Source organism: Macaca mulatta, chromosome 9 (genome assembly GCF_049350105.2).
Source record: "Macaca mulatta isolate MMU2019108-1 chromosome 9, T2T-MMU8v2.0, whole genome shotgun sequence".
Classification (NCBI taxonomy): Eukaryota; Metazoa; Chordata; class Mammalia; order Primates; family Cercopithecidae; genus Macaca; species Macaca mulatta.
In genome coordinates this window covers 4,676,390-4,699,684 of record NC_133414.1, presented here as the reverse complement: position 1 = coordinate 4,699,684, position 23,295 = coordinate 4,676,390, and the positions used below count along the sequence as shown (strand labels likewise).

Below are 23,295 nucleotides of genomic sequence, written 5' to 3'. Positions count from 1 at the left end.
GTTTGAGTCAGGCTGCGCCTTTTTAAGCAGAGTCCCTCGTGGGGAGCTCTGCATAGGTGGCCACATCCTACCTTCCTGTGAGGCCTGCTTGCCTCCACTGGGGGTCTCACGCCAGCGGGGTGAATGCTGAGAGTCGGCCACTGTCTTGTGAAGATCTGCTTTTTCCCTTCAGCCACAGACCATCTGGTGCACTTGAGTTTCTGGTGTCCTGTGATAATTCCTCATCAACCTATTAATGGTTTTCATATTCATTGAGGATTATTGCCTGAATCATTTATTAGAGTTTGTGAAGTTTTCAAATTCTGTAATTCTTCATTCGTTTGCTGGACTTCTTCAAAGAAGAGCTCCACATCAGCTGGGGCTCTCGGGTTATCTTGAAATATGGTTCTATGGAAAAGGCAGGGGCGGCTGCTCTCCCTGGGAAGTCCAGTTTGAGGAGGAGGGGTGGTGCAGGAACTACCTCTAATGTTGACAGAAGAGGCTTTTTTTTTTTGTTTTTTGTTTTTGTTTTTTTTTTTTTTTGAGACGGAGTCTGGCTCTGTCACCCAGGCTGGAGTGCAGTGGCTGGATCTCAGCTCACTGCAAGCTCCGCCTCCCGGGTTCATGCCATTCTCCTGTCTCAGCCTCCCTGAGTAGCTGGGACTACAGGCGCCCGCCACTTCGCCTGGCTAGTTTTTTCTATTTTTTAGTAGAGACGGGGTTTCACCGTGTTAGCCAGGATGGTCTCGATCTCCTGACCTTGTGATCCGCCCGTCTTGGCCTCTCAAAGTGCTGGGATTACAGGCTTGAGCCACCGCGCCCGGCCTTTTTTTTTTTTTTTTTTTTAAAGACAGGGTCTGGTTCTGTCCCCCAGGCTGGAGTACAATGGCATGGTCTTAGCTTACTGCAGCCTCAGCCTCCTGGGCCACCTCAGCCTCCTGAGTAGCTGGGACTACAGGTGCACACCACCATGCCCAGCTAGTGCTTATATTTTTTTGTAGAGACAGAGTCTCGCCGTGGTGCCCAGGCTGGTCTCGATCTCCTGAGTTCAAACATTTTGCCCACCTTGACCTCCAAAGTGCTGGGATTACAGGCGTGAGCCACTGCGCCCAACATGGAGAAGAGAGTTCTTTCTTTTCTTCTTTTTTTTCCCCCCAGTCTTCTTTGTTTTGTTTTTTAGTACCACTGTGACCTCACAAATATTTCTATATGTGTGTATATTTGAGACTATGTGATCAGTTGGAATTTATTTATTTTTATGCCCACATTTGCTGCAGCTGTTGGCCTGTTTTGGTCTCACTTCTTTGGTTTCTGCGCCCCCACCCCCACCTCCCTAACGCAGGCACAGCCAGGCCCTCCTGCTCCAGAGGCTCAACTGTCTGTTTCCCAGGGAGCTCTGATTTCTGTGGCTAGTGGGGAAGGGCCTTTGGAGAGTAGCATCTGGACACTAGGGATGGTGATTGCTCCTGGATTCTCTCAACCCCGAGAGTGTAAAGTTTGTTTCTAAATTCTAGAATGAGAAATTACTGAAGGTTCTTTAAGATACTAGCTCCCCAAACCTTAACCATAGCTTAGGCAGCATAGTAAAGAAAAAGATAAATTCTGTCACTGTAACCTTTTTCCTCTGGTTGAATAAATGTGTTATCTTTATTAACATGTATAACCTTGAACTTGTTGCCAAAAATTGAGTTTTGTGAAATTGTCAGTTGGATTACTCTATTACTGTACCTAGGGTTATAAAGTATTTTAACAAATACCTCATTTGGTTTTTTTTTTTTTTTTTTTGAGATGGAGTCTTGCTCTGTCGCCCGGGCTGGAGTGCAGTGGCCGGATCTCAGCTCACTGCAAGCTCCGCCTCCCGTGTTTACACCATTCTCCTGCCTCAGCCTCCCAAGTAGCTGGGACTACAGGCGCCTGCCACCTCGCCTGACTAGTTTTTTGTATTTTTTGTAGAGACGGGGTTTCACCGGGTTAGCCAGGATGGTCTCTATCTGACCTCGTGATCCGCCCGTCTCAGCCTCCCAAAGTGCTGGGATTACAGGCTTGAGCCACCGCGCCCGGCCTCATTTGGTTTTTGTCACATTTCTAGATGAAGTTTGAAAGATCAATTTTTGGCTAGGTGTGGTGGCTCATGCCTACAAATCCAGGCACCTTGGGAGGCCAAGATGGGAGGATTGCTTGAGGCCAGGAGTTTGACAGCAGCATGGGTAACAGTGAGAACTCATCTCTGAAACTTAAAAATTAGCTGGCTGGGCGCGGTAGCTCATGCCTATAATTCCAGCATTTTGAGAGGCCGAGGCGGGGAGATCACCTGAGGTCAGGAGTTTGAAAAACGACCAGCCTAACCAACGTGGTGAAACCCTATCTCTACTAAAAATACAAAAATTAGCTGGACGTGGTGGTGGGCACCTGTAATCCCAGCTACTTGGGAGGCTGAGGCAGGAGAATTGTTTAAAACCCAGGAGGTGGAGGTTGCAGTGAGCTGAGATTGCATCATTGCACTCCAGCTACTCAGGAGGCAGAGGTAGGAGGATTGCTTGAGCCCAGGAGCTTGAGGCTGCAGTGAGCTGTGATGGTGCCACTGCACTCCAGCGGTTGCCTGAAGCCAGGAATAGCACCATGCCCTGTGATGAACGTTGAATTTATAAATTAGGCACAGTGAGAGGTTAACAACAACAATAATAAAATAGAACAATTATAACAGTATACTGTAATAAGTTACGTGAATTTTGGTCTCTCGAAGTTCCGTGATATTTTTGGACCTCAGTTGAGTAAAAGTGACTGAAACCGAAAGGCGAGACCTTGGGTGAGGGGCAGTCCTGTGTACTGTGTTTCAGTGAAAAAGACAGCCCTTGATCTCACATCTTTTAAACTAAAACAGACTAATTATATTCCCTTAAAATTTTAGGTTCTTCACGTATGGTAATTTTCCATTAGAACAGCATCTGAAACAAATTCATGAGGAAGCACTGAGCAAATTCCAGAAAATCGAACCAAGCACCACGGTGCCAGCTCAGACACCCTGGGACAAGCCTGTGAGTGCCCCGCGTGTTTGTGTCCTGCCTGGTAAACATGCTGACACGAGGCCCCGCGTGTTTGTGTCCTGCCTGGTAAACATGTTGACACGAGGCCCCGCGTATTTGTGTCCTGCCTGGTAAACATGCTGACACGAGGCCCCGCGTGTTTGTGTCCTGCCTGGTAAACATGCTGACACGAGGCCCCCGTGTTTGTGTCCTGCCTGGTAAACATGTTGACACGAGGCCCCGCGTGTTTGTGTCCTGCCTGGTAAACATGTTGACACGAGGCCCCGCGTGTTTGTGTCCTGCCTGGTAAACATGTTGACACGGGGACTTGGACTGGGTGTTTGTGATGGGATTTCAGAGGCTGTCATGGTCGGTACAGAGTATGGGAGATCTTTTCAAACCAAAAGAATAGTTACTTGTTTGAAAAGAAAGTTAACTTAGCGGAAAGCATGTTTCGGTCCATTTTGTGTATCCAGATAACGTAGAGTCGTTAACAACTGTCAGACACTATGCCTACTCACAAGGTCACGTCATTTTACAGAGGGAATTCCAGATAACATGTGGCCCGGATTCATTTGCTACAGATCCCTCTAAACAAACAACTGCCAGCGTTAGCTTCCTCTTACCGGAGTAAGTATATGCTGTCAAACTCACACAAGACAAAAACATGAGGAAAATATTCTTACTAGAAAGTTCAGAAGTGAGTTCTACAATTGAATGTAAATTAATAATTAATACACAGTTAGGATTCAGGGGTTAAGTGGATTTTAGGAAAAGAGAACAAAATGTCAAAGTTTTTAATAACATCCGAAATGGTTTTTGAGGAAAATCATTTTTGATAGCCCTCCGGAAGAAAAGTAATTTACTTACTGTATTTCAAAGCTTTCTTCCTACAGAGAAAAGAATGCCTCAGACCAGCAATTGCTCACATTTTGAGGTCACAGGTCCCTTTGAGTGTGAGAATGGTACTGTGAACACGCACCTCGGCAAAATACACCACATACAAAACTTTGTAATTCCGGTGGTTTCACGAGAGTAGCTCAGAACCGTGCCGGCGGGTGTTCAGGAAGGGAAGGCTCTGGGCCCTCCCGTGCTCAGCCTGCAGCTCCATGGGTGGCACCTCTCCTGTCTTGTTCCTTGTCTCCTTAATGGTGCTGCCACTGTGCCTGTCATTTAAATCACGTGTGGAAAGTGCCTGGCAGGCTGTCACATGGGGAGCATTTCATGTGCGGTGAAGTTAATTTTATGGTTTGTACCCCCCTCAAAAATCCCAGTATTTAAGGGAAATTCTCTTTTGCTCATAAAATTGTTAAAATAAATGTTGAAATGCAAGAATTTCTAGAAAGATATGTAGTGATTCTAAATAAAATGTGCATAAGGGCCAATAATTTTCCCTTTTCTCTTACCTCCCCTTTCCTTTTTTTTTTTTCCCCTCCGATGCAGCATCACCGACACATTCGAAGCCTTCACATTAAGTCTTCTGTCTTCACTCTTGACTTCTGGGCCCAATTCTCCCTTTTACAAAGCCTTGATTGAATCTGGCCTTGGCACAGACTTTTCTCCTGATGTTGGGTGAGTTTATGATTAGATTAGATCAGTAGTTCTGATTTGTTGGGGGCAGTTTTGCTCCTTCACCTCCACACCCTGTCCCCGCCCCACACTTAACAATATCTGGACCATTTTTGGATTTTTGATCGCTATAACTGGAAGATGGTGGACCAGGAAGTTGCTGAGTGTCTCATGGTGCACAGGATGGCCGCCCCCATCAGGGAGCTCTGGATGAGATCCTGGATCCAGTGCCAGCCATTTCTGTCGCCTCAAGGGGGCGTTTGTCCAAAATAAAACACCCAGCACAAAGGCAGCTTTTCCAGGGCCTCAGAATGTCATGGTGTTGTCTCTTACAGGTCAGGTCATTAAGTATTAGAAATTTTTAAAATTGTGTAAAACTCAGCAGTTCTCTGTTTTGATATTTATCCTGCCATAACTCAAAAGTTTAAATTTAATTTTTAAAAAAAGATGTAAAAATGACATAGATGTACATGGAACCAATTACTTGAGAACACTGCTTGAATGCACTTTTCAGTGGAGGGGCTGGAGTTGGAAGCACTTCATTCTGATCTTTAAATCAAGCATATGACGAGGGCATGATGAACGTGCCTGGATTCCAGTGCATCATTTCTGGTTTTGTCTTCTAGATATAATGGCTACACGAGGGAGGCCTACTTCAGTGTCGGCCTCCAAGGGATTGCAGAGAAAGACATTGAGACAGTCGGAAGCCTCGTAGACAGAACGATTGATGAAGTAGTTGAGTAAGTATGGCTTATTTGTACAGTCTGCTTTCGTTCCTCATTTCTGCGTACTTTTTGGGAGGAGCTGAGCCTGATCCATTGTTTGGGCCTTCCCTCTCTGTCATATAATATGCATTTGTTCATATTAAGTTGTTTAAATGTTCTCTCTGCCACTTTTTGTTTCTAAAACTCTTCTATATCTTAGGTTTTTGTTTCGTTTTGAGACAGGGTCTCACTTTGTCACCAAGCCTGATGTGCAGTGGCGTGATCTCAGCTCACTGCATTTTCCTCTCCTACCGGGCTCAGGTGATCCTCCCACCTCAGCCTCCCAAGTAGCTGGAACTAGGGTGCACACCACCATGCCCAGCTAATTTTTGTATGTTAGAGATGGGCTTTCTTTATGTTGCCCAGGCTGGTCTTAAACTCCTGGCCTCAAGCAGTCCTCCTGCCTTGGCCTCCCAAAGTGCTAGGATTACAAGCATGAGCCATTGTGTCTGGCCCATCTTTGTTCTTCATTGTATTCTTTAGGAAAGGATTTGAAGATGATCGAATTGAGGCTTTACTTCATAAAATTGAAATACAGATGAAACATCAGTCTACCAGCTTTGGGCTGATGCTGACATCAGTAAGTGATTTCTCAACAACAAATTTACTTTTATAATAGACGTTTTATCTTGTTATTAGCTTAATTGGCTTTTTGATATTTTTATGTGAAATTGATTACTTTAAATGGGTAAGGATTTATAACTAGTAATCTGTTGGTTATTTCCTAAACATTATTTCAGCCTGTGGTTTTTATTTTATTAGAACAAAATAGAGCTAAAGTAAGGTTTTTTGTTTCTCCATCCAAATAATTACATGACTTTTTTATAAACAATCATCTGTGGTATATTTAAACATAGAAACTAGGATCTTAATATCAAGTCTGGGCTGTTTGTGGAGGTTGTACTGTGTGGTACCAGCTGCATTGTGGATGTGGAAATCTTCCTTCCAGTACATAGCTTCTTGCTGGAACCACGACGGGGACCCTGTGGAGCTCCTGAAGTTGGGAAATCAGTTGGCTAAATTCAGACAGTGCCTGCAGGAAAATCCAAAATTTTTGCAAGAAAAAGTAAAACAGTATTTTAAGGTAAGAAAGTTGGATAATTCATTTCTCTAATTTTGAAGTTGAATTTTATACTAATGAAAGGAATATTAGGAACATAATCTATACATTTAAGTAATTTCTGTTAATGGGTGACTGAATTTCTAATTAAAAAATGCTTACATTAACTTTATTTTCCAGATTGTAATGCAAGTTGAGAGTTTTTAGATGAATGTCTGTGTGCATTTTTAGTATGTGAATATATGTATGTGTGTGTGAACAAAACATTTGCATATATTGTTCTTTTATTAGTAGAAGAATATAAAATAGGAGAACAGTCACCCAAATGTAATGAATCTTCTGGTTTTCATGAGTGAATACTTTTGATGCTTGTGCGTTTGTTTTCTCAGATTTTTGGGCAGTTGTGCTTGGTTGCCTGTTCCTTGCTTTGTACTCGTTATTATGGTAGAACTTTTAAAAAGTGTTCCCATGGTGGGAAAGACTGTTGTCTACTTTGAAGGGGAACTCTCCAGTAGGTTCCGTTGTTTTAGGCATGAGATACGATTTAATAACTTGACCTGCAGTTTCTCTCAGCTATTGTAAGTTATTTTCCATGAACTTTCTGGTGTCTTCTAATTATCTTACCTCTGTAGTATTTTATATGGGAGCATTTTGTGCATGTGTAGTTTTTTTAATTGTTGAAACAAGGAAAGTACATGAAATAACCTAACGTTTATTTTTGTATTACATCAACATGTATTTTGTTCTAATAATTTATAAAGTATCGAATGGGAAATCTAGTTCTAGCCTTTTAGAAGTTAATAGTAGAATGAACACTAGACAAAAAATAGAATTCTGTATTAACTTCAATTTAGACTAAAATCTAAGATCTATAGTACTTAAAAGTGCAAACCTTTTTACAACTAAGATGTAGTGAAAATGTTTAGTATTGATATGCTTAAGACCTAATGACCATAATCATGATAATAGTAGAATAATAGCATTTATGAATTCTGTAACTACTACACAGGCAGGTATGGTGGTAAGCGTTTTATAAGACTTGTGTACTTTCATCGGCAAAACAACTCTTGAGGTTCGTTCTATTATTACTGTTTTTAAAGTGGGAAAGTGGAACCACAGGACCAAGAACACACCAGCAGAAGCTTGTTGAGTGTTAGATTGTAATAAGATCTTGTTTTCACTTGGCTTTTGTTGTTGCTGTGGTTGCTGCAGAATAACCGGCATAAGCTGACTTTGTCCATGAGGCCAGATGACAAGTATCATGAGAAGCAGGCGCAAGTGGAAGCCACGAAACTCAAGCAGAAGGTGGAGGCTCTGTCCCCCGGAGACAGGCAGCAGATCTACGAGAAAGGTCCGAGGCTTCCTTCCGAGCCGGCGAGGCCTGACCTGCACTCAAGCCGAGTGCACTTGTTAGTGAGTTAATAGTTGGAGACAGGTATTATTTCAACCAGCAGGTGTCCACTGGGCACCGACAGAGCTCACGTTCGGTGCAGTGGGTTCAGATAATTTCAGAAAATTGCCCTCATAGCTCAGTAGGAAAGGCAGGAGTCACTGAAAAGAAGTAGCTTGGAAAGATGTATTTACAGATTTTGTAAATACTTTGTATTTATCAGGTGCCATAACATGCCAGTACCATTGTTATGTTGCAGTGCGTGTTGCATGGCCTGTGAGCAGAGTGGACAGTGAGAGCTGTGTGTTGGGAAGAGGCCTGTCTCAGGCATAGAGGGGGTGTGTCAGCCACAGAGCAGCACCAAGATTCTGTGGGACAGGCGTGGGGCACACAGGGATGGTGGAGCGTTGGGCATGGAGGGAAGACAGCGTGTGGGGGGGAGACAGGTGTGCCCAGTGGCCCTGGGGAGGGCCTGTGTGGAAGACGGGGAGCACATGGGTGCTTCATGGATTAAGGCAGAAGAACTGCCAGGTCAGTGAGCAGCGTAGCAGCAGCCTCATTCGGGATAGTTTTGCAGAAAAATAGAGAAATTGAATGGAGAAAACTGCTGAGAGGCAGGGGATTTTGGCAGTGGCAGCGGGAGCGGCTGCAGGAGTGAAGGAAGGGAGGAGGCCACGGGAGAGAAGGGGACCCAGATGGATTCTCACAGGTAGTTCGGCCTCTGGGAAAAAACATTTGCAAAAGTGTCTGATCAAGACCTGTATTCAGAATATACGAAAAACCAACAATACAGTCATGAGAGCACACAACCCAATTAATGCATGGGCAAAAGATTTTGACAGATGTCATCGAAGAGATCCTAATGGCAACTAGGCACATAAATCATTACATGGAAATAATCTCATTACTTTCTTAGGGAAATGTATCATAATTATCAGGAAAATGCAGATTAAAACTACAGTGATATACCATTATACACCTACTAGAATGACTAGCAGTTTAAAAATTACTGCCGGCACCAAATGTCGTCAGTCTTGAGAGGCAGGGGGAATGCTCACACACTGCCAAAGGAGCCAAACTGGTGTGGCCACCTAGGAAACAGGGTCACAGTTCTCACAGTGCCAGCCAACACGCATGGACCAGGAAGGCCCCGCTCCTAACGTTCCTTCCAGAGAAATGGAAACAGGTATCCACACAAAACTTGAAACAACCCAGACTTTCATCAACACATACATCCTTACAAAGAAATGCCACTAGCTGCGAAGGAGCACGACAATGATGCGCTCTTGGTATTGGTGCATCTCAGAAACTTCCCACAAAGGGAAAGAAGCCAGGAGCCAGGTGACATACCGAGACCATTCATGGGAAGCCGTGGATGTGGCAAAGCTGCAGGGACAGAGAGCAGATGAGAAGTGCTGGAGGCCCAGGGTTGGGGGTTGGTTGACTCTAGGGGGGATGGGAGAGTTTTGGGGGTGCGAGAAAGGCCCAGTGCTGTGATGTGGTGGCTTCATAACTTGCCACATTTTTCAGAACTCACTGAATTGTGTCTTTAAAATTGTGAATATTACGGCTTGTAAGTTATGTATTAATAAAGCCTTTTAAAAATAAATGCAACACATACACACACACTTTTCCTGTTAAAAAAGCTAGTTGGGGCCGGGTGCAGTGGCTCACACCTGTAATCCCAGCACTTTGGGAGGCCGAGGAGGGCGGATCATGAGGTCAGGAGATCGAAACCTGGCTAACACAGTGAAACCCCGTCTCTATAAAAATACAAAAAATTAGCTGGGCGTGGTGGCAGGTGCCTGTAGTCCCAGCTACTCAGGAGGCTGAGGCAGGAAGAATGGCATGAACCCAGGAGACGGAGCTTGCAGCGAGCCAAGATCACACTGCTGAGCCCGGGCGACAAAGCGTGACTCCATCTCAAAAAAAAAAAAAAAAAGCTAGTTGGGCTGGGATTCTGTGAGAAATTGTCAGGCTTGTCAGGAGGTAAGAGTGGACATTAGGTGGAAAGTAAGTGACTTCATTTGATCATGCTAAGGTTGAAGTTATATAGTAAAAGAAAAATTAGGCCGGGCGCGGTGGCTCAAGCCTGTAATCCCAGCACTTTGGGAGGCCGAGACGGGTGGATCACAAGGTCAGGAGATCGAGACCATCCTGGCTAACCCGGTGAAACCCCGTATCTACTAAAAAATACAAAAAACTAGCCGGGCGAGGTGGCGGGCGCCTGTAGTCCCAGCTACCTGTAGTCCCAGCTACTCCGGAGGCTGAGGCAGGAGAATGGCGTGAACCCGGGAGGCGGAGCTTGCAGTGAGCTGAAATCCTGCCACTGCACTCCAGCCTGGGTGACAGAGCGAGACTCCGTCTCAAAAAAAAAAAAAATAGAAAAATTAATGTCAACTTGTAATCTGTTCTTATTCTATCTGAATTCTTGTTTAGAGACAACTGTTTTAAGCTGTTTTTTTTTTTTTAACCTTAGTCTTTTTTTTTAAAGCTCTGTTTTGTGATAATTGACAAGCTCCAATCTTCCCACTTTTAACTGAAGTTATTCATGAGTACACAAGATAATTCCATGAGTAGGCAACAGGTTGTACGTTTCCTAAATTACTTCATATTCGTTGGCCTGACCTCAGAGCTGTGCTTTAAGAAAACCCAGTATACTGTAGTCCAGACCAGTAGGTTAATGAGCAGTCCTCACACTACAGAGTTCTCCTTGACACACTCACTGCAGAGCTCCTTTAAAGGAGGGCACAGTGCTAGTGCGTTGAATGGTTATTTCAGGTCAGTAAGTCTTAAAGTGTGCACGGCAGTGTTAGGATTCTGTGAATTAAAGCCAATCTGTAGAGAACAACAATGCAGAAGAGGTGAATGGGAAACTAGTAAAAGCTTGAATCTTCTGATTTCTGGTCTTGTGTGTGTCTTAAGCACTGTGCAGGGGTAAAGCCTCCACCATCAGGGAGTGTGTGATGTGCTGAAAGGAAACAGAGAAGAGAACGTGCCAGAGGCTTTTTCTACCCACTGTGAGTGAGTGTGTTCAGAGAAGGAGCTCTGGGATGTCAGGGTAGCTGTGGCGTGCTCTAGTGCAGGTGGGCCCAGGAACCACGGGGAAGGCCAGGTAAGGGAAGAGGCAGGAGGGAGCTTCCTGGCAAAGCCACAGATTACAAAACCTCCGAGTGGCATGAGGTCGGGAAAGTCAAGATGTTAGGTAGGTGGTGAGCCGGTGGGGGAAGCCTGCCGAGTCCGGGTCTGAGCTCCTTGCCACTGGGAGCCTGGGCTCTAGATGCCTCTGGGAGCGGGGGTGGTTGTTGATGGCAGTTGCAGCTCCAGAGGTGGGCGGAAGGGCTGGAGCCCACGGTGGGGCGCCTGTGGAGGGGCGACACTGCCTGAGATGCTCACTGTGCCCCAAGGTCCTGTGTCTAAGTGTGTGGCACGCTCTCGGGGCACTTCAGAAGGTGGAAATGGAACATGGGGGAGGTCAGCCCAGCAGACACCAGGAGTGCTGTCTGTGGGGACTGAGTTAAAGCGGGAACCTGGCACAGCCCTCCCTGGGAGTCGTGGAATCGTGCACTCGTGTACTTGCTTGGCACAGTGTAGCACTGTGAAGCCGCTTCACTGATGGCCATCAGGGCGGGGGACACACCTGGGTCTTAGGATCTTCCGCATAGGCTGTGGCTCAGTGGAGGGGTCCGCTGTAAAGGTGCTGCCTCCCTCATTGATGAATGAACTGTCAGGCCCAGGAAGTGTCTTTCTAAGCACCACTGTAATTTGTGTGATTTATGTGATTGTGTAAGTCTTTTGTTGAAATTAGTGAAAATGAAGCAATAGCAAACGAGTATAGGGCCAGGTGTGGTGACTCATGCCAGGAATCCCAGCACTTTGGGAGGCCAAGGTGGGAGGATCACTTGAGGTCAGGAGTTTGAGACAGCCTGGGCAACATGGCAAAACCTCGTCTCTACCAAAAAAAAAAAAAAAAGAGTCACGAGGCTAGGGCAGGAGGATCACTTGAGCCCAGGAGGCAGAGGCTGCAGTGAGCTGAGATGGTGCCACTGTACTCCAGCCTGGGTGACAGAGCCAGGCCGTGTCTGAAAACAAAAAAGATAAGTATAAAGATCACTAAATGTCAGTCCAACAAGAAGTGGTTTGAAAGCTCTGAAAACAAGTCGAATCTATTTAATGTAAACTTTGGAGGGGTGGAGGAGAAGCTTCTTGAGCAAACCACCACTCCCCAGCAGAATGTTCAGAATTGAAAGTGAGAATTAGGAAAAGGGCTTCCCACTAAGGAAGTTATTAGTGCATCTAAATCTGGTCAGCCTGGAAATAGATACTTTGCAAACCATAGTGCTCCTGTATTCCTCACACTTGGCATGGACGACTAATTCTGGATGTAAGATAATAACATAGGAGATAAGTTGCATCAATCCTTTTAATTATGGCCCCGAATATTCCTTTTTCTTGTTTCTTTTTTAGGTTTAGAATTACGGACTCAACAAAGCAAACCTCAAGATGCCTCTTGCCTGCCAGCGTTGAAAGTGTCAGATATTGAGCCCACCATACCTGTCACAGAGTTGGGCGTGGTCCTGACAGGTCACTGTGAACACTACGCTTTTCCCGGGTCTCGGGGTCCTTGGGGAAATTAAATATCGCTCCTCACAGAAGCAATAGAATCACGTCTCGGAGGTTTTCCCTCCAACACTTGAGCAGCCCTGTGCGTTCATAGTCTTGCTCCATACGTGTCTTCTGCCTTGTTCCTAACTCTCAGTGGTGATAGACGCGTTCACTCAGTAAGAGCCTATGTGTGTGTTCCTGAGAGGGGTTTGATAGGGTGCTCTGATTTCCTGCTTCTAGAATCAAATGAGGATTTGGGTTATGCTGTGACTGTATTAAGTGCAGTTTAAAAAATAGAGGCATCCTCAGAGCCCTTTGTCCCAACTGTTTACCCTGCCATCAGCACGGAGGAAGCAGAGGGATGAGATCCCCCGGAAAGGTGGGTGTTGAGTTGAAAGGGAGTTGGAGGCCAAGTTTATCCCCCTGCTGTGTCCTGGCATTTCATTCCGTGACACGTTTTGTTCCATGTCATGTTTCGTTCCGTGGCACCTTTCGTTCCGTGGTACTTTTTGTTCCATGGTCTGTCGCTGCTTTTGAGTTCTCGGGGTGCCTCCTCTCTCTCGCTCCCGGCGGGAAGCTGAAGAGGCCCTCACCTGGGACGGTGTTGATGCTGAGCTTACCAGCAGGTGTGGCCGGACGTGACTGAGCTGAGGGCAGCATGGCTGTCACTTGCACCTCGAGGACGGGGATGGGATTTCACCCTGGGCATCCCTGAGTCCTGTGAAACGTCTCCAGCCCGCCTTTTGTCTTCTAACAGCGCTTGTCATGTTTGTGTCCTGTTTATTTTCGTGTGTGTGCACGCGCATGTGAGTGGAAATCGAGGCTGACATCTCTCTGATCTGTTAACCCTGGCAGTTTTTGTCTGTGAATCTCATTAAGTGTTTGCTAAGAGTGAGAATAAATCAGTCATCCTTCCATGCCTTGGTTCCTCCGCTGGTCTAGGGCGCTCTGCTAGGTAGGAACCTACGTACGAAGCTGAATGCCCAGCCCTCCCCTCAAGAGGTCAGGAAGAGTGGGTGGGGAACACCAGGAGCCTTGTTTGGGGCCCTGGGGCAGCCTTCTGTTGTGGGGCCAGAGGGTGGCAGGGCCTGTTGGGGAAGATGAGCAGAGCTGAGGACGGGTGTGATGTGGGCCCGGGGTTCTTGGGGGCACCTGGTCGGAGTTCTCTCTGGTTGACGGGGAGAGGTTGGGTAACTGGAACTTGCAGTTGTGAGACCAGAAGGTCGTGGTTCCGTCCTTCCTTTCCCTTTCCTTGGAGAGCGCGGGTTGCTTTACTATTGAAGACACCAGTTTTTTATCATGAAAATACAATAGAGAAGTTTATATAAACTCTAGTATAAGTTTTAAATCTCCATGCTTGAAAAGCAATAAATAGCGTTTTTTAAATATTATAAGTGGTTTAAATTTTACTGGCAACAATAAAAATGAAATCCTTTTTGTTTTTCTAGCCGGAGATATCCCTGTTCAGTACTGCGCCCAGCCCACCAATGGCGTGGTGTATTTCCGGGCCTTCTCCAGCCTGAACACACTCCCCGAGGAGCTGAGGCCCTATGTGCCCCTCTTCTGCAGCGTCCTCACCAAGTACGATCGCAACACACCCTTGTGTGTCTTACTAACATCTGCTTTGTGTGCATATCTGTGTTGTTCTAATGCATCAGTAGGAATTACCTTCAGTGAATCACAGCTTACAATGTTAGTGTGTAAGTATGGTGTACAATATATTGGTTTAGAATTTTTTATGAAAGTAACATTTTCTTACTATATTACATTGAAATATTTATGAATCTACGGTATAATGTAAGGATATACTTAGAGATCTCTATCTTAGCATATGAATCTGTGAAGCTTTGGAAAGGATTGACGGTTGGTTTAATGCGAAAGTGTGAGTAGTTGGATGTGCCTGCTGCCTGCGTTGCTCCTCCTCCGAGCTGACCTGTAGTTGCTGGCGTCCTCCCTAGGTGGGGTGTGCACAGGTCTGGAAACACACGAGTACCCACATCAACACTTGACCTTTTGCCCAGCTCTGCGGTGGCCGAGCTTGCAGGACAAGCAGTAGACAGGGCTGTGGGCTCCCGTTCCTATCCAGGATAATAGGGGGACATGGAACCCCGCAGCCAGCTTCAGAGACCGCTGCCCAACCTGACGTGCAGCTGGGGTCTTCCGTTGGTGGAGGTGGCGTTGTCGGTGTGCGGCAGAAAGCTGCGTGGCTGTGGCCCTTCTGCACCCTGGCTGAGGGTCCGCTCAGATGGAGAAATGTCTTCATGGGTTTGAAAGCTCCCTGCCTTTTTAAATAGAGCTGCCGCTGTTCATCCTTTTGTAGCCGTTTAGAAAACACCTCCTGGTCATTCCCTTGACTCAGTTATTTCTGGCATTAGCAGTGTCACTGTGAATGTTTCTTTCACAAGCGTGAGTGCTGAGAGGAAAATACTTTTCTTAAAAATTTACAAAGTCTTTAGCCTTTGGACTCCCTCGCCCAGGCTACCAGACATTTGAGCAAAGAAAGTATGTATCACAGTGATCTGGGCGAAGAGAGTAGGGAGTCCTCCTAAAACATTTATTGAAAAGCTTACAACTGGAAATGCGTATTTTAGAATGTTGTTTTGAGTGCAGACACTGGCCACCCAAGTGTCTTGTGCCTCTGGACACTGACTTCCCAGGCGGGAGAAACTGGGGTCTTCCTGGGGGAGGGGACGCGTGAACTCTAGAGGGCAAAGGTTAGAGCGTGTGCCTGCTTGATGACCTTCGAACTGTGAAGAGGTTGGCAAAGCTGCAGTTATTCAATTAATGGCAGCAACTTGTAATTCAAGATGCATGGTTTTAAAAATGATTCAGTAAGGACTGCCTTGTAATTGGGGCTGTGCTTCTCTGCTGTGTCAGGCTGGGCTGCGGCCTTCTTGACTACCGGAAGCAGGCTCAGCAGATAGAACTGAAGACCGGAGGGATGAGCGCTTCTCCCCACGTGCTCCCCGACGACTCGCACATGGACACCTACGAGCAGGTAGCCGGTTACCGTCAGATGACAGCTGCGGTGGGAAGCTTTTCTCCAGTGTCTGTCACTGTTTGATTCGGCCCTAATTCCTTTCTTCTGTGTTTTCTTTGGTTCAGGGTGTGCTTTTCTCCTCTCTCTGCCTGGATCGAAACCTGCCAGACATGATGCATCTGTGGAGTGAAATATTTAACAAGTAACTTTATTTGCAAGAGTTGTCCATTTTTGGGGTGTACTAGAGATCTTCATTTGAAGTACTTTAAAATAGACAATCTTACTTGTGTGTGTTGATTTCCAAGTCTGACTTTTACTTGTAGTTCGTATGGACTTATAAAATTTCTTTGGTCGTTAAAGTAGTCTGCAAACTTACATTTAATCAACTTTCCACGATATTGAAGGGACACGATGAATGGGTCTCCAGGAATTTCTTCTTCTCCTTTTTCCATAGCCCGTGCTTTGAAGAAGAGGAGCACTTCAAGGTGCTGGTGAAGATGACCGCCCAGGAGCTCGCCAATGGAATTCCCGACTCTGGACACCTGTACGCTTCCATCAGGGCAGGCCGGACCCTCACGCCTGCAGGGGACCTGCAGGAGACCTTCAGCGGGATGGATCAGGTAAGAAGCTTGGAAGGAACCTCTGTTACTCTGGTTTAGCCACATATTCCAGAGTTACTGATTTCTTTGGGAATACATTAACTTATGTCCCAGAAATGCTAACTTTCTAACTGACCAAATATGGGGAAGAATTGATTGGTTGGTTTTAACTCATCTTCTTCTTTGTACCACCCTGCACCCCAGTTCCAGCCCTCCTCAAGCCACACACTTGCACACATAACCCCTGCCGATGCAGGGTTCTGATGTCACGGGTGCTTGGTTCAGACTGAGTGGGTCTGTCGTGGCCTCTGCCTCTCTGTGAGCGAGCTTCCTCTGGGTCTGTCGTGGCCTCTGCCTCTCTGTGAGCGAGCTTCCTCTGGGTCTATCGTGGCCTCTGCCTCTCTGTGAGCGAGCTTTCTCTGGCTCAGGTGCGACTGATGAAGAGGATTGCAGAAATGACAGATATCAAACCCATCCTGAGGAAGCTCCCGCGTATCAAGAAACACCTGTTAAATGGTGATAATATGAGGTGCATTTGTGATTTGTTTCTAAATATTTTATGATTCATTCTATTAAGCATAGTTTTTAGGTATTTTTTACTTGTAGAAACTTCAAGATAGAAAGTGCTTGGTAAAGGTAAAGGTTACAGAATTTATTGTAGATGTCAAGTGTTCTAATAAACTAAGAAAGAAATATTTTAAGCTTATTAAAAGTTGTAGGAGATGGGGAAGAAAGCAGGCTAATTTTGTTCTAGAAGTGCAAATAGGTTGAGAGCAGTAGTTATGTTGCTTCCAAAAGCAAATGGTCTGTAACTGAGATATCCGTAAGGGTGAGCTTGCCGAAGGTCAGAGTAAAAGTAGTTTCTTATATAATTCTGTGATGCTTTGAGGAAATATCTGGCAGCTCAGTCCTACACCTGCAGTTGGCCTTATGTGCCCTCAGGTGTGTGAGCATGAATGAAGTTTAAAAATGATTGACAGTTTTATTTTCAGCATCTTATTGTCAGTGACATTGATGTATTCGTCAGTACTTAACAAGAAAATGTTTGCTGAAGTCACTTGTCCTTCTTCACAGAGAGTCCTGATGCCTTTTGCCAGTCATGTCTTGTGAATCCCTGGCAGATTCTACAGGGCGGTCTGTGGGTGGGCAGAGGTGAAGCCTGGCGATCAGGGGCTCCTGGCATTGGGCTCAGGCCAGCCTAGCTTCTGGTGCCAGGTCAGCGCTCACGCTCGCACCTAGGAGGTCCTGGGCAGCTGAGCCACTGGGGCCTTCTGCTTCCTCCTCCATAAAACCTTCCTTTGCAGGTTTATCTTAGGAATAAAAGAATATCTGCAAGGCAGCATACATGCCTGGGATATAGTTAGTATTAATATAATGGTACCTGCTGTTACTTTAACTAGAGTAAGTTTAGGATTTACAGCCAAAAGGAAAAATACACTCTGTCAATACACTGTAGAGTTCAAGTAGATTTCATATGATAGTAGTATTTGCAATTCTGTAGAATTTGGGAGAGTTCTGTTTTCATGTAACTTTGAGAGCATGGTAATTTTTTGCACTTTATAATGTTCTGCTTTAACAACCAGTTCACATTTTCAAATGGATGACTTCTGGACAGTAGTGTTGAAAGCTGTCAGTGTTTTGATAGCGTAGTTCCGAAGGCATGGTTAGCAGATCTTAATAGTCTCTGTATTTTCTTTGCTCTTCGGAAGAACAGGAGTTTAGGGTCTCAGGCTCTGCCTCTGGACGGCTTCATTAGCTGCCACATTGAACTGTGCGGAAATCTCTTGATAACCTGAAGCACTGCAGAGCAGGGAGGCGGCTGTGGTATTTCCACATTTGGCTGCTGTTTGTTTTAACACTTTGAACATTATTTTCTATAAAACCAACATCATTGAGTTATTATACAAAATGTGATGAATTACTAAAACTGTTTTTCCTAACAATGGTTTTATGTATACGTAATTTTTAAAACAGGTGTTCAGTGAATGCGACTCCTCAGCAGATGTCTCAGACAGAAAAAGTGGTCGAAGACTTCCTGAGAAGCATCGGTCGGAGTAAGAAGGAACGGAGGCCTGTGCGCCCACACACGGTCGAGGTATGTGCTGATGGTGGTGCTGGCGCCTGGTGAGCGCCTGGCAGGTGCCAGGAGCAACTGTCATGTTTTACACATATTAACTCAATTCTCAGAATAGTCCAGCGTGTCGGGGTTCATATCCCCCGTTACGCAGATGAAGAAACTCAGGTTCAGGAGGATTAAATATGTTGTCCAGTGTTGGCCCAGTTTAGTGAGTTCAGACTCTGTGGTGTGGCCTTAGATGCTGCACTCACTTCTGTGCCTTGCAGTGAGTAGTCTGATAGGAAAACAGACTTCGCCTGGGATATGCTGGCATAAGAATGGCCCAAAACCATGGCCTCAAGAAGGCTGCTTTACTGCTGTTTCTATGACTCCCGAATCCATGGATTTGACATAGAACAGTGATGTTGGTGATAACTAATTTAGTAAATTTGATTAACTTACAAAGAGAACTGTAGTCTAGTTCATGGATGTCAGTAGAGAAGCCATGCTCCTCAGTGGACGAGGTTGGCGCTCACGTCTTCTCCTTTGGTGTCTGCGTATCCCTGGTTCAGTTCTGGGTGTGGTGTCTCTGTTGGCCTCTGGGAGTGGAGCCCATGGCAGGTGGCCTCCTGCTGCTCTAGGCCCCTCTGCCTGCAGCCCTTTCACTTTACGTGTCCTCTTGATTTCACAGATTAATGACGAGAAAGTGCAGAAAGAAAGCTTAAAATATTTTCTTTGTACTGTATAACAAGGCTACCTTTTCCTTGACTGTCTGAAAATTTATTTTAAAATTTTCTTAATTTCTTTTATTCACTTTCTTTTTTTAGTTTTTGTTATTTTGAGACAGGGTCTCACTCTGGCACCCAGGCTGGAGTGCAGTGGTGCCATTACAACTAGCTGCAGCCGTGACCTGGGCACAAGTGATCCTCCAGTCTCAGCCTCACAAGTAGCTGGGGCTATAGGTGTGCACCACTGTGCCCAGCTAATTTTTAAAAATTTTTTGTTGAGATGGGGGCTTACTACATTGCCCAGGCTGGTCTCAAACTCCTGGACTCAAGCAGTCCTCCCACCTTAGCCTCCAAAGTGCTGGCATTCTAGGCATGAGCCACTGTGCCCAGCCTATTTTTATTTTCTGTCCTTTTTTTTTTAAGCGTTTATTATTTAAAACACTTAAACAAGTCTGCCCTAACACTTGTTATATTAGCTCTGTGAATTTTATAAACTCTGTTCCTTCTTCTTTTTTTTTTTTTTTTTTTTTTGAGACAGAGTCTCGCTCTGTCACCCAGGCTAGAGTGCAGTGGCCGGATCTCAGCTCACTGCAAGCTCCGCCTCCCGGGTTTATGCCATTCTCCTGCCTCAGCCTCCTGAGTAGCTAGGACTACAGGCGCCCGCCACCTCGCCCGGCTAATTTTTTGTATGTTTAGGAGAGACGGGGTTTCACTGTGTTAGCCAGGGTGGTCTCGATCTCCTGACCTCGTGATCTTCCCGCCTCGGCCTCCCAAAGTGCTGGGATTACAGGCGTGAGCCACCGTGCCCGGCCCACTGTTCCTTCTTACATATTTCAAGTGAGTTCTGAATTTTTGTCTTTTCTCTTGGAAACTTGATTTTCAGAAACCTGTGCCCAGCAGCTCTGGTGGAGATGCCCACGTTCTCCACGGCTCCCAGATCATTAGGAAGCTGGTCATGGTAAGAACCACAGCCCATCTGGGTTCCCAGCAGGCGGGTGCTTCCCTCCACGGCTGTGTCTGCCGCTGATGGTGAACGTTCCTCTGTCCGCCTGTCCGTGGGGCTGGCGTGTCCCTAGACTTGCGAGTTCAGTGCGTCCTTGGTCACTGCCACCCTGAGCCTTTTCTCTCTCAGACAGTGCTGAGTGAAGGCCCTGGTGGGAGTGTGTCCTCCTGTGCCGAGGAGGTGCGGGCCCTGGTACGGGGTGCGTCTTCCCTGTGCCCAGGAAGAGGGCTACTGCTCCGTGCGGTCTCCTCCCGGGCAACTCACCCTCCTTTGAACGTAGCTCCTGAGCCAAGTCGACTCCAGTGGGGCAGCCTGACAGATCCTTTCCCCCACTCAGCCTGGTGCTGATGCTGTTTGGTTTGGTTCCTTGTGGAGTCGAGTGATTTAACATATTCCTATGGTATAATGTGATATGAAACATAAATATATAACTATGATATAAGTGGTATAGAATGAAATGTTTTTAATTGAACAGTATACTTTAAAGCATCACGTCAAGATTGGAGGACTTCATGTCCGTTTTACAGTGAGAAATAGTGTGGAGCGACGTAACTGCAGTGCCTTGCTCTTGCGTCCCAGCACCTGGCTGCAGACTGTCACGGAGATGGGACCCCTGAGATGGGTTCATCCCAGCGTCGTGGGTGGTGTGTGGCAGCACGGCCGCCTCTGACCACACCTTGTCCCTCAGGAACCCACCTTCAAGCCCTGGCAGATGAAGACTCACTTCCTGATGCCCTTCCCGGTGAATTATGTGGGCGAATGCATCCGAACTGTCCCCTACACGGACCCAGATCATGCCAGGTAGGAGGGTGGAGGTCGGGACCTCTCAGGCCTGAGCCTTATGGAAGCAGCTGGTCAAGCCTGTTCGAGTTCACAGGGCATGTTTTAGCACAGGAAGAGTCTGTATTGACTCTGAGTGTTGGACCTGAGGCTGTGAGAGTCTACGAGCAGCCCTCTTTAAACAGCAGAGTCTTTATGAACAAAGGCCCAGCTTTAGAGCCAGTCATTTTTGTAAACAATTTCTGTTATTGAGTCCTATAAACAAAACAGATATTTATGACCCTAAACACAGACTCCTTTCAAAATGCCCCATGTACTCATCTCATCTCTAGGTAAAAATTGAATGAATTTAGGCTGAGACCTCTGATAAACATGGTAGATTAAGCCTTCGTGAGGACAGATGCATGGAATGACAGCAAAGGTAGATCAAGACACGAAGCCACAAGGGCGAGTGGGAGGTGACCCAGGCAGCCATGGGGGCTGCAGGAGAACCTCATGAGCCAGACTGTGGGTGGGTGGGGGGTGCCTGACCCGGGGCCACAGAGGGACAGGACGGTGGGGAGAAACCAGTTTGTCCTGCAGAGCCCTGCAGATGGCAGGGCTGGAGGCCGCCTCGCAGTCCCTCTGAGGAGTTTGCCTCCCCTGTCTCCCCACCAAGTCAGAAGCTCAGAGAAGGAGGCCCTGGGTTGAGCGGCCGAAGCCACAGCCGAGAGTGAGGGCCAGGCCTGTTCCCAAAGTGGCGTGGGGCGAGGGAGTTTGCAGCCTACGGACTGGCCCTCCAGCCCCTTCTTCCGAAGTGTGGCTGCCCCTCGGCTGTGTTCATCCCATCTGCGGAAACTGGCCAGACCAGGAGGACAGACTCACAGACATGCACCTTTGGGGACCTGTCAGTTGGGTGTGGATGACACAGATCTGTGCAAACATGTTATATCCCGAAATTCACTTCCTGTATCCTTGTCCCAGGCAGCTACCCCCATGAGGGACTAAACCAAGGAGGAGACCCCCAGGGTCTGGCTCCAACCTCGCTGGTCCCAACTGACGGTGCCCCAGCCACCCGAGTGGTGCTGGGTTTCTCCTGGAGGGCCCACACGAGATGGTCATGACTTCTCCCAGCACAGCCCCTGGGAACATGCCCACTCCTTCCTTGATTTCCCACCTGGTCTATTTGACCCCCTTCATCTGCTTTGGGAAATGGCACATCTGTGGAAGTGGTGACCCGGGGCCGATCTCGCCATGGGCGTCTTTAAGGAGCCTGTGTCTTTGCTGCAGACGCTACCATCATTGTCTGCCCTGCCTTCTGGCGGAGGTGGGTGTGTTCTGGAATCATCTAGAATGTGATGTCACCGTTCGCAGTGGAAGGCAGAGGAAATCAGCCCGGTGCCTGGAAATGTGCTTTATCGGAGAGTGTGTGTTTTCTTAAGGGATTCCTATACCCAGAGTTTGACTTCTGTTTCCTTTTTTTTCCATATTCTGATGTGAGACATTTAAATGTTCATTTGCACATTTGCCTTTACAATAGAAATAACCTCTTTCTGCTTTACCAGATTCTAAAAATGCCACATATGCATTGGAACAAGTTAAGCAGTGTGGTGCTGGAAGTGTTATATTTCCTCCCCACCACCTCTCCCTTCGACCCTGTAATCCAAGCCAACTGCTTGAAAATTGTGCTTCCTTGTGCTTTTTAGTTTTTGTTAATTAAAAAGAAAATCTCATGCCTGTAAGCCCAGCACTTTGAAGGCAGGAGGATCACTTGAAGCCAGGTGTTTGAGACCAGCCTGGGCAACAAAGCTAGACCCTGCCTCTACAAAAACTGTAAAAATAGGTGTGGCGGCACGCACCTGTAGGCCCAGCTACTCGGGAGACTGGTGGGAGGATCCCTTGAGCCCAGGAGTTCAAGGCTGCAGTGAGCTGTGATTGCACTAATGCACTCCAGCCTGGGGACACAGTGAGACCCCATCTCTTAAAAAACAAGACCAAAAAATGGGACCATAATTTATACGGCATTATTTTAAAACCTGATTTTATTTTCATTTTCACTTAATCCAATAATTACTTCATTGTCTATATGCTTTTTATCAGCCATGGTGTTTTTAACTTGCATTTTTTACTTGTTCATTTTAGTCTTAAAATCCTTGCACGTTTGATGACTGCTAAATTCTTGCATACGGAAATTCGAGAAAAAGGTGGCGCTTACGGTGGAGGCGCAAAACTCAGCCACAGTGGGGTCTTCACCCTTTACTCTTACAGGTGAGCTTTGCTCTAGTTCACACATTGGGACGCACACGGTGTTTCAGTCTCCTACTCATGATTATCTGTCATTTTCTTCTACTGCAGTGAACTTTAGACAAAAGTTGTTCTATGTGCTGCTTTTCACTTCTCAAGCACTTAGCCACACCCAGCAATGTCCTTTCTGGTGCAAGGATTGGGGCCAGCAGCCTAAACGGGAAGCATTTTGCCTTCAGTAAACCCTGGCTTAAGCCAGCATATTTTGGCAGAACACGGTAGTTCCTCCATCCATGGTTTTGCCTTCCACGGTTTATTACCCAGTCACCCTCGGTCTGAAAATATTAAATGGAAAGTTCCAGACATAAACACTTCCGAAGTTTTAAATTGTACACCATTCTTCTAAGCAGTGGGATGAAAGCTGACGCTGTCTACGGTACCTGCCTGTTGGTCACTCAGTAGCCATCTAGGTTATCTGATACACTGTGGATATCCAAGAGCTTCTGTTCACAGAACCCGTGTTTTACTTAGCATAA

The 23,295-nt window shown here is 46.5% G+C and overlaps 1 protein-coding gene across 4 annotated transcripts in view; it reads left to right on the top strand.

Moving 5' to 3' along the window:
- The window catches only part of PITRM1 (pitrilysin metallopeptidase 1), a 36,206-nt gene that overhangs the window by 10,478 nt on the left and 2,433 nt on the right, over positions 1-23,295 (top strand). For all 4 annotated transcript variants that reach the window (XM_028825926.2, XM_028825919.2, XM_001102165.5 and 1 more), the window contains 17 exons: positions 2,888-3,014; positions 3,544-3,632; positions 4,446-4,574; positions 5,198-5,311; positions 5,819-5,915; positions 6,285-6,419; positions 7,608-7,746; positions 12,253-12,369; positions 13,839-13,971; positions 15,268-15,388; positions 15,496-15,572; positions 15,825-15,990; positions 16,398-16,498; positions 17,944-18,064; positions 19,637-19,711; positions 20,445-20,557; positions 22,658-22,783. In XM_028825926.2, coding sequence (XP_028681759.2) covers positions 2,888-3,014; positions 3,544-3,632; positions 4,446-4,574; positions 5,198-5,311; positions 5,819-5,915; positions 6,285-6,419; positions 7,608-7,746; positions 12,253-12,369; positions 13,839-13,971; positions 15,268-15,388; positions 15,496-15,572; positions 15,825-15,990; positions 16,398-16,498; positions 17,944-18,064; positions 19,637-19,711; positions 20,445-20,557; positions 22,658-22,783 — 1,980 coding nt within the window. The remainder of the gene's footprint in view (positions 1-2,887; positions 3,015-3,543; positions 3,633-4,445; positions 4,575-5,197; positions 5,312-5,818; positions 5,916-6,284; positions 6,420-7,607; positions 7,747-12,252; positions 12,370-13,838; positions 13,972-15,267; positions 15,389-15,495; positions 15,573-15,824; positions 15,991-16,397; positions 16,499-17,943; positions 18,065-19,636; positions 19,712-20,444; positions 20,558-22,657; positions 22,784-23,295) is intronic.